The 11,167-nt window shown below is 34.0% G+C and overlaps 1 protein-coding gene across 1 annotated transcript; it reads right to left on the bottom strand.

The window, feature by feature from the left end:
* Nucleotides 1-8,576, bottom strand: LOC138693432 (uncharacterized). The gene is made up of 2 exons (XM_069817381.1): nucleotides 8,428-8,576; nucleotides 1-1,903 (listed from the first exon to the last, which is right to left on the bottom strand). Exons 1-2 carry the CDS (start codon nucleotides 8,470-8,472, stop codon nucleotides 1,502-1,504), a joined length of 447 nt encoding a protein of 148 aa, XP_069673482.1. The 5' UTR covers nucleotides 8,473-8,576; the 3' UTR covers nucleotides 1-1,501.
* Nucleotides 8,577-11,167: the final 2,591 nt, after the last annotated feature.

Here is an 11,167-nt window from a genome sequence, read left to right as displayed (position 1 = left end):
TTCCAATACATTTCTTCCCCTTTATTCTGCATTTTTAATATTTCCAAAGAACTGTTATTAATTTCTAAAAATTTATAGCAGCTGTCATCAGAACACTGCACTCTCGGGCTAGCGTCTCTTACCCGCAGGTCTCTTACAGCACCAGTGTGCATTCATGGCTGCTGGAGGGTATGCTTCCTCCTGCACGAGGGTGCATGTTGCCATGCACTGTTTACCCGTAACCCATTTCAGCGAGTGCTGACGACCACTGATTTAGACGAAAATGGAGCATTTATCATGCAGTTCCCTGATATTTTCCGCACAAGAATCGCCTAGAATCAAACTGTACTTTCTCTAAATTGTGAAATATGGGATTAGGGCATGTTTCAGTGCTGGAAATGTGATAAACTGCTCGTTCAGAGTCAAACTGGAATTTATCTGCCTTAACTTTAGAGGTACAATCGCCGTTTGGAGTATAATTGCACTAGTTTTTCGTCTTTTCTGAGCAATAAGATTTTTTGATAAAGTGCAGTTTGATTCTAGGCGACTCAAATTTATATGGATTAAAATTATTATTTCTGTAGAATGTTTATAACAATACATGAACAACATAAATGGCAATATTTTTCTGACTTCTTGAAGAAGAATATTTTTCTTAAATGTTTATACAATGCATTATTTTTTTAACATTTTCATTACATGTTACTTCTAAAAAAAACATATCAGAGAAAAGATTCTAGCATATGTTGCTAAGATGTAAAAAAACATATAAGCATACACGCTTTAATTTAAATATATTTAAAGTTTTTGACTTATGAAGGAAAACAAATAGGCTACAACATTTAAAGTTTCGGAAAACGAGCTACAAAGAATAAACTTAGAGGGATAAGTTAAATTGACATGAGCGCATTCTAAAGAGCATATGAAGGGTTCAGAACCATATTGGGCCAAGGGCCATTTACTAAAACCGTAGAAAACAAGGGTTAAAATGAAGTTATTACCATAATTAAATGGAAACATACGCAAGTAATATAAAGTATCATCATCATCATCATCATCATCATCTGTGATCCTACAGCCCTTTTAGTTTAGCCTTGACCTCCTTAAGAATCTTCGCCCAATCCTCTCTATCCAACGCTCTCTACCTCCATCTCCTAATTCCTGCCTTGACAAGATCATCCAGCCATCGTAATTTAATATAAAGTATACACATTCAAACTAAATGATATGTCAATCTTCACTAAACTGTGGTATTCACTTAACTTTAACCCTTGCGTTCTCCGTTTTTAATAAATGGCGCTTGGCCCACTATGGATCTGAACCCTTCGTATCTTGGAAACTATTAGAGATATCTAAGGACTTCTTTCATCATAACATAGAGAACAGTGTAACCTATAAAAATAAATTGATAAATAAATTAATAACTTTCTAGTAGACCATGAAAGTGTAACTCTTCTCCCTTGAATCAAAGATCAATTTGAAGAGTGAATCAGCAACCAAGAAGCGTTCATTCCGAAGTGGACTATGCTTCCACTTCAACTGCGTCTTCAGATACTTCCGTAGCTTCCGCTTCATCCGCAACTGAATCTTCTGGTGCCTCTGGAACAGCTGGTGAAGCCACCACAGAACTCACAACCGTCTGCGGGACAGAAATCACAGCAGGGGCGGCAACGAACGGTGCTGGAGCGTATACAACTGGCTGGGCCGTATATGATACAGCCACGGGCTTGAGGACGTGCTGCACCACGGGGCTTACGGCAGCATAGGCGTGGCCCTCAGCGGTGCTGTAGGCGAAGTTGCCACCCAGGCGATCGGACTGTATGATGGCGCTGTCGAAGCTGGGGGCTCGAACCAGAGTTGTCGATACAAGGCCACAGCTGACAGTCCCCGCCATCAGCGCGATACACGCGGCCACGCAACCAATCTGCATGTTAAATAGGACGCACCTATCAGATCGCTGCCGATTAATTGTTGAAATATAATTGAGTGCAACATGCTTTGCTTGTTTATTTAGGCATTGTATGCGAATTGGGAGTGTCGCTGAATACCTTGTGTCAGCTCAAATGTGAACAGGTTGCAATGAATGGGATATACTCTTAAGTAACTGTTAAAATCAAGTGTTTGACAGGTATTTATGTTGATTAATGTAATGTAGTACACAATATAATATAATATAATATAATATAATATAATATAATATAATATAATATAATATAATATATTCTTCTTATTTTCCCAAAACTTCCAAACTCGCTGGGTCAGCCGCTGCATCTGCTGTTAAAATTAAACGCAATAAGTATCTCGATCTTCTGGATAGATATAATTTTGTCGTTTTCGCCGTAGAATCTATGGGCCCATGGTGTTCCGAGGCGAAGTTGTTAACTTCTGATTATCAGCACTTAACGGTGACTCTCGCTCTACGGCTTTCCTCCGCCAAAGAATTAGTATTGCCATTCAATGAGGGAACGCTGTAAGTGTTATGGGGACTTTTCCAGAATCTAAATCGTTGGAAGAAATATTTTACGTCGTGTAGAGCTGTAGAGAGTATTTCGCATCCTTTAGTTTTGTTGCTAATTTCTAGTTTGTTCCTTACTCAATTGTTTAATTTAATTTCAAAATTGAATTAAAGTTTATTTTGTATATTCGGAAAATGTAAACAAAGAAATAAAAAGTAAATAATTTTGGATATGGATGTATATTGTATGATTCAATATTGTTGCTATTTTGTGCTAGTTGTATTATACTGGAGACATTATACATGCACAAAATATTTGAATATAATATACCTATTTACTTTTATTACTGTGTATTAAAAATGTACATATAGACCTATGTATGCTGACATATTTTTGAATATAGTATAATATATTATGTTCAGTTAAATCTATGTCAATGTAAATTACATAGAATTCATGTTACATTTCGTTAAATGTCACTATTATATATATATATATATATATATATATATATATATATATATATATATATATAATATTGTTAAAATTGAAAAAATATAAGATATTTGTACTTAATGTCTGTGTGAGACAGATTCTACGTGGTGTTACGCAAATATTACTGATGTAACGATTATAATTATTGTTTAGAGAGAAAATAGAAACTAGTTTCAATTACTGTAAAATATATATATATATATAACATATTACATAATATTTAATATAGGCCTGCACTGTATGTACAAAGTGAAGAAAATACTGCTGTGTTTAGATAGCTTGGCCGATGTTATGCGCCAACATCTGAGTAGAGCTGATGTAGAGTGAGTCAGTTTCTCAGCATATTCAGTGGGGCAGGAGGGGAAAGGAGGAGAATTGCATGCATGCTAAGTTAAGTTATAGCTATGTTGATGCAGTGCAGTGATGAAGCATTTCCCTCATAACTCAAAAACTTGTTACCTGAAGAGACACTGAAGACGACGACAAATAGCGTCGAAACGGGCCGTCTGTCGAAGATAAATACCTATTTAACAATTTTAACACTTTTAACGTGTGACAGTAAATTTTATGTTTTTAACAAAGTGTTAACGAGAACTTTAATCAATGAATAAATAATATTTTTTTTTTATTTTGTGTAATAGAAAATACTGATATTTAACCATTTTTAAAATTAATTTATTTTTTTTTATCAGACAATCTATCAAAGTTAGAGAAGTGATCTTGCATCATATTGTAGATATGACATGCATAAATAATAAAAAACAATTTCATCACAGAATGTTGGATAGTTTTTGAGTTATGTGGGAAACGCATCATCACTGCACAGTGAACTGAATTTTGGGGGGGGGGATGTAAATATTTTTTTTTAAATCGTAAATATATATATATTTTTTTTCAAATAGCAGAAGAACAGTGTTTTACACATACTAATTTTCATTATTGTACAAGATACAGTAATGAAGAAAAAAAAAGGCAATGTTGAATGTTTCCAAAATTTTACTACTGTTAGCTGTACCTAACCCGTTAAAAATTGTCTTGAAAATTACACTTGTACACAAGGATAGTAGCTGGTATTTAAGATAAAATTTTACAGCAAAGATTATTGTAATATAAGCTTAAACATTTCACTCAGGGCAGTACATACGTTACAGTTATACCGGTATTTTAAGTTAAAATTTCACAGCAAAGTTCATCGTAATATAAACTTAAACATAGCATTAAAAGCGGTACCTTTGAAACAGTAATATTTTAAGTTAAAATTTTACATAAAAATTATTGTAATATAGGCTTAAATATTTTAAGAGTATAGTGGCTCTGTTGCAGTAACATTTCAAGTTAAAATTTTACATCAAAGATTATTGTAATATAGTATCTTAAAAGTATTTATTTCAGTCACTGACTTCACAGCATATAGGCTTAAAATGCTAAGAGTATAGTATCTCTGATATAGTAACTTTTTAGTTAAATTTTATATCAAAGATTATTGTAATATGGGCTTAAACATGTTAAAGAATAGTGCCTCTGATACAGTAACATTTCAAGTTAAAATATTACATCTGAGGTTATTGTAATATAGCCTTGGAATGTATGTAATATATTTTGTAATATAGGTTTTAATATGTTGAGAGTATAGTGTCTCTGATACAGTAACATTTCAAGTTAAAATTTTACGTCGAATATTATTATAACATAGGCTTAAACATTTCATTAAGAGGAGTGTCTGTGAAGTAACATTTTAAGTTAAGTTTGCAGCAAAGACTATGTTTCTTCTTTTGTAATACTCAACACAGCCCTACTCTTGAAATTATTCTTTTATGTGCGTGTTTGTTGTCTTTGATGCGGGAGTAATCGTACAGCATCACGCGCCACTACTCTTCGTCAAGTCATTTGCCTCATTGCACAAATTCCGTATAACTTAACTTCAAAGAGAAATGACTAAGATTCCGGTCTCTAGTCATAATGACTCCCCAGTAATACCACAGTCTAGTATATACAGTCGCGAAGCTCAATACGTAGTAAATATGCAAACATTAGATAGTTGCTCATCACTAGGATCGCTAATATCGCCTCATTACAGGCAATGCAAAATAGTACCGTCACAGTCTATTGTTTATAGCACCCTCAAAACTCAAGCTTCGTGACTGTATATAGTAGACTATACCAAGACCAAGGTGACAGAATAAGCAAATGACCTAATCGATGCTTTTATCCTTTATCCTCTAGTGATAATGGTAGTTGAGATGAGATCAGTAAAGAAGGAAAACATCTGGATGTAGACGATACCAGCACCGAGAGGAAGAGAGTGTCCTCGGTGTTACAGTCACACATTGGACACTCGTTTCAAGTACCGTTAGAGCAAAGCTGTACTTGTTCCGACTTACAAATGAGGTCGTGAGAAACGAAGGCAAGTTCCGAGGAAATGTCCCCATGTGACACAGTTTTGCCTTTGAAGTGTTAACGACTATTATAACTGTAGCGTCTGGCTAGGCAATAACATGATGTCTGAAAGAATAAAGGATCATTTCAGAGGAAGCTGTTGAGGTGTGTTTCTAGGTGCTAAGTGGAAGAGAAGAAGAGCATGCACATCCTGTGTCGTATTTAATGCGAATTTAATTTAATGTCCCTTACCAGTCGTAGATCACTTGCTGAGCAACTTTTATTGTATAAATATTCAACGGTCTACTGGATAATAGCGAAATATTGTCACAAATCCAACTTAACGATAGAACCATTTTAAGAAATCTTCAATAAATGAAGAGTCCACTGCAAGAATGATGGATGTCATTTGGAATACATTTTGCAGGAGAAGCAATTGAAAGTTTGAAATGCTTAGCGCTCAAAGCTGAACTGTGATTTTCCGATCATTACTGGACAATGACTATCACTGTTAATATCATATAACACTCTATGTACATTCTATATGTCTTAAGCTATGCATTGACAGTCTTGGTTCGTTTTCGACAAGAAAGTGACATCCATAATTCTTGCAGTGGACTCTTCAATTATTACATTACAAAAAACCACAATTCAGCACATAACAATACACCAGTGTTAAAAATGTGTCCATATTTCAATGAAACATGTAAAACATTGGATATAGGCTATAGATTTCGGCATTTTTTACATTAAATATAAACATTATCTTATTAAATTTTCGAAGGTTGTTGATTTTAAATAGTACTGCTATCTATATGTTACTCTGTAATTTTCATATATAGATACAAATTACAACTTTTGCTTTTGCTATGTATATATATTTTTTATTTTGTAGCTTTCATTTATATTAATATGTGTCTTTATTTACGTATATTTTATCTCTTTTTTCTTTTTTTCATTTTCCATTTGTTTTTTTTCCTGTATCTACAATTATTATATCTGTTTTTATCTCTTTTTCATGTTATTACCTCCATTTTTATGTTCTGAGCAACTATTTGTACTGTCTATTGCAATTGGGGCTTTGCCCTGTTAAAGACAAATAAATAAATAAATAAATAAATAAATAAATAAATAAATAAATAAATAAATAAATAAATAAATAAATAAATAAATAAATAAATAAATAAATAAATAAACACATAAATAAATAAATAAATAAATAAATAAATAAATAAATAAATAAATAAATAAATAAATAAATAAATAAATAAATAAATAAATAAATAAATAAATAAGTAAGTACAGTATATAAACAAACAAATAAAAGCAACAGAATTTCCTTACAATTGGTTGCTAGCCAAGAGTAAGTAGAAATAATTGGCAGCAGCACTTCAGCACATAGCTTAATCCCGCATCCCTCGTCAGATTTTGAATTACCATCCAAGAGGAAAGAGATCTTTAGGAAGACCACTCAAACGATGGCACGAGACTGTAACAGGCCACCAGGCCTAATACATGGGAAGAAGAAGAAGAAGAAGGAGAAGAAGAAGAAGAAGAAGAAGAACAACAACAACAACAACAAATGAATGAATGAATGAATGAATGAATAATTAAGTAAGTGAATGAGTGAGTGAGTGAGTAAGTAAGTAAGTAAATTTCTTCATAAAATTAAAAATCGGAAAGCTACAAGAAATGTTCCAAACTTGTTACTGACACTGTTTCTTTATTAACAGATATAGAAGTGTCCACGGAAAGAACGTGCCAAGTAACTTTTTGTTTATTTTTCTTTTGCTGTCACATGCTAGCTCATAAGGTGAACTATCTTTCTAGTAAATCAGAATGACAATAAGCCTGCATTGTAACTTGTTGACTTAGCTAAATCATATATACTAAATTAATAATATTTACGCAGTATCAAAGTTAAGAAAAAATAAAAAAGTGACCTACCGTGTTCTTTCCGAGGACCATTCATTATATTATAGTGCTTTGACGGTAGTCATTTAAAGAAATTATTACTAGCAATTAATGAGTTATTTTTTATTCTAAGCATTTTGAAGTTTGTTAAAATTTTATTTTGTTAACTTTTGATTTATTAGTATTTAATTGTTTTACTGGAATGTTTTATTAATTTATTATTTATTTGTAATTATGATGAAATTAGTAATTTATACATTTATGTTTATGAAATTGTTGTTAACATTTTAAAAGGTAAACAACACAGAGTACAAAAGGGCTATTATTGTGTGGAATAGGTTACTACTCCATTCCATTGTTTCTCTTTGATGTCCCGATTTCTTCGTTTTTTGCTTACGTAATGAAGTAACTTGTATGGAACACTACATATAACATCCTTGAAACGTAATCACGCCAATTGTTTTTGTATTTTTATACTAGGATAAACTAGGAGTATTGACGGGTGAGTGAGAAGAGAAGGGCTCTAAATTCCAAGGATTTTGCCATTTGGTGAAAATTTTTTGAATCTGAAATCCAACAGGTAAAAACATAAGAGAAACAAAAACAATATTATGAAAGCGTCCTGCGTCTAATTGTTTTGAATTGTAACACAGAGAGCTCAAATACATTTTATTCTTCCACGCTTTGAACATCGTCTTTGAAAAGGTAAACATTTTTTAAGAACTGCACAATTTCAAATTGTAAAAAACTGCTTATCTCGCGTGTTCTGACTAATAAGCGAGCCCCGCCTGGGCTTGTTACCTGGTTCGATTATTTGCGAGATTTTTGCCAACTGTGAGGTGAATGTCAATTAATCTATAGCGAATCCTCGGCCTCATCTGCATAATTTTTTTAATATAATGTACAGCATAATGTGTGTTTAATATGTACAGTACATAATTTGTTTGACGGTGTGACAATAATTTTCTCATGGGTATATACCGAGGCTATAAAATTTACATTTCCACTCCATCAGTGTTGCAAAATAAACAGAAACTATTTCACAATAGCATTCTTCCAAGGAAACTGTACGGCGAATTCTGTAAAGGGGAAGTAATCCTGGATTTGGAATCTACTTCTGACATATGCAAGGAAATGAAGAATATGTAACCTATTTATGTCAACATTTTGAATTGTGAATTTTGCTTAGCACTACATGATCACTTACCTTCATCTTTCTGGACGCTGACATCGCAGACAATGCTGGTGACATGCAGCGTATAGTCTCTTTTATAGCGATTATGTAGCATTATACTCTCGTTGTTACACATCACCACGCCCTGACAATCCGATGCAAAAGGCGGATCCCATCTGCAAGGCCGCCTGCGGATCACCGACAAGCAGAGCCACATACTAGTGGGTGACATCGGAGGAGCGAGAATGTAGGTGTGGCCGTTTGCAGTGGCTACTCATGCCTTGATTCAAATATTACAGATAAATACAATAAGTCCGTAAATCAATGAGAATATTAAATAATGAACTAATAGTAAACAAAACATATATACTAAATATTAAAGATTAAAATGTACAGAGACATCATTTTATTTTTACTAATATTTTTAATATTAACTTGCCTATACCTGTGGATCAACGCCGTTTGCTACCCCCTTCCACGACTGGAGTTCGATTTTACTGGCGTAATATACAAACAAATCACTTTACTAGGTATAGGAGGGAAGAAAAGTAGTTCATCCATTTACGTAAACTAGGAAATATTGCGCTTTTGAGTTTGATCATTTTTATTAGGTTTTTTTTAATCAAAATACAGTACTGTATTAACAATGAGTGTTTTTACTCACGAACTGAGCTGTCCATGTGGACGTATTCGTTATGCAGTGTATATTATACTGTCTACAGTACATTAGCGTACAATATAGAGAATGAAGTTAAATTGAAAAATAATCATAATATGGATATTTAAAAACATTTTTGAAAATAGTGGCCGTTCATTTCGATACAGGCTACAGTTATAATGTGCATATTATCGCACTATAGACTATTGTACCTAATCCCAATTACCAGTTTCGTTCTTCGTACTAGTAACTCATATTGAAATAATTCTGTATCTTTTCTATAAAAGAGTACCTTACGTACTGTAAATTTAATCTTCACTTCTGCCCGATCCGAAAAGATAAAATTACTCAGACATACTATCTACTGTCCGTCCAAATGGTTATGTTGTAGGGTCGTAGAAAGGGAGGAAATCACGTGACAGTTAATTACTTAACGAGGCCCTTTTATTTAAGTTATTTTAAACAGTTGTATAATATTACGTAGACTTCCAATTCCTAACAGAAATTAATGTTCTCAGGAAAGAGCTAAGACAGTCCAGCCACTAGCTGGCGAATAAAAGCTGGTGGGGGAAACCGGGATACGACGTAGGCAAACGGACGACAGTACCTGTGCGAAAATGATTTAATATTGAAAGCTCTTTCGTCACTGGAAAACGCGAACATATTTTTGAAACGTACTGTTTACTACGACCTTAAGGCTACTCTGACTGTATATGCGGTCTTAGTTCTGTGTGGAGGACGGTTGAACTTCATTAGTAGAAGTGGTGGGAGTGAAGTACATTAAAAAACTCAGGTACAATAAAAATTGAAGTAAAAATAAAATGATGTCCCTGTATTAGCACTATGAAAAGTGAAGATCTTCATTCGATATCGAAAGTTTCCGCTATTAGGTTGATACTGAAGTTCGTAGATCGCAGCCGCCAAATTGCTCTTCAAGGAACGGCCACTCACATAAATTGAAGGACAGTTTTCTTTTCTCGATTGTACTATCAGACACTGGAATGCTTTATCTGCAGACTTACTAAAAACTTTACCAGTAACAACAAATGTTTTAAAAAATAGGCTTAAGAACTTGACTAACAGGATGGTGCTATAAAATGCACGCTATTGACTGACTAAATTTACAGTACTTATACTTATAGCGTGTAAGCAGAGCGTAATAGTCAAAATGCAGTGAGTTATAGTGTGTGTGCAGTGAGTTACAGATCCAATTCACTGAATTATAGTGACCGAGTAATGAGTCAGATTTTCAGTAAAAGTGAGTGAGTTATAGTGAATGTGCAGTGCATTGTTGTGTAAGTGCAGTGAATTGTAATGCATGTACAGTGTTTATGTAGTGAAAGTTTAGTGAGCTACACAGCTAGTTCAGTGATTTTTAGTGACCGAGTAATGAGTGAAGTTAATGTGTACTGATTAGAGAATGTACAAGAGATGTTGAAAATATAGTAGTACCACAGTCTAGTATATACAGTCACGAAGCTCAATACGTAGAGAATATGCGTCCATAGGTAGTTGCTAACCACTAGGATCGCTACTATCGCCTCATCACAGACAATGCGAAATAGTACCGGCACAGTCTATTGTTCCTAGTACCCTCAACAACTAAAGCTTCGTGACTGTATATACTAGACTGTGGTAGTACTGTATAACATATCTCTTTTAGAGACTTGTTCGTTCTCTTTTTGCTGTCCTTGACTTGTTTTGTTCATATTCCTACTCTGTATTTCTTTAGTTTTACTGTCTGTATATCCAGAGGTGTAGTAGAGAGAAGCAACATTTTTTAGTTCCGTAATGTATATTTTTTAACTCCAGTGCGAGCCCCGAATCCCTTAGCCAATGGAGGCTGGATAAGTCACTCGTCTTTCTGGCGCCACACACGAAACTAACACGGCATTTCCACATAGCTATATTCCCCAACTTTCCTTCCGCGCTTATTTACCTGTCCGTCCACCCGCCCGCCCTCCAGATGATTGTCTTCCATTGGATAAGGGGTAGGGAAATGCTGTTTAGGCCTAGTTACAACGTCGCACTTTGGAGAATAGATTGTACATTTCATATGCTTTACTAGACACGTCAGAAGTTGCATCCTTTCCTCTGACCATTATAATAGTGCAA

Source organism: Periplaneta americana, chromosome 17, assembly GCF_040183065.1.
Source record: "Periplaneta americana isolate PAMFEO1 chromosome 17, P.americana_PAMFEO1_priV1, whole genome shotgun sequence".
NCBI lineage: Eukaryota > Metazoa > Arthropoda > Insecta > Blattodea > Blattidae > Periplaneta > Periplaneta americana.
The sequence above is the reverse complement of the archived record's forward strand: the minus strand, read 5'-3'. Positions and strand labels throughout refer to the sequence as shown.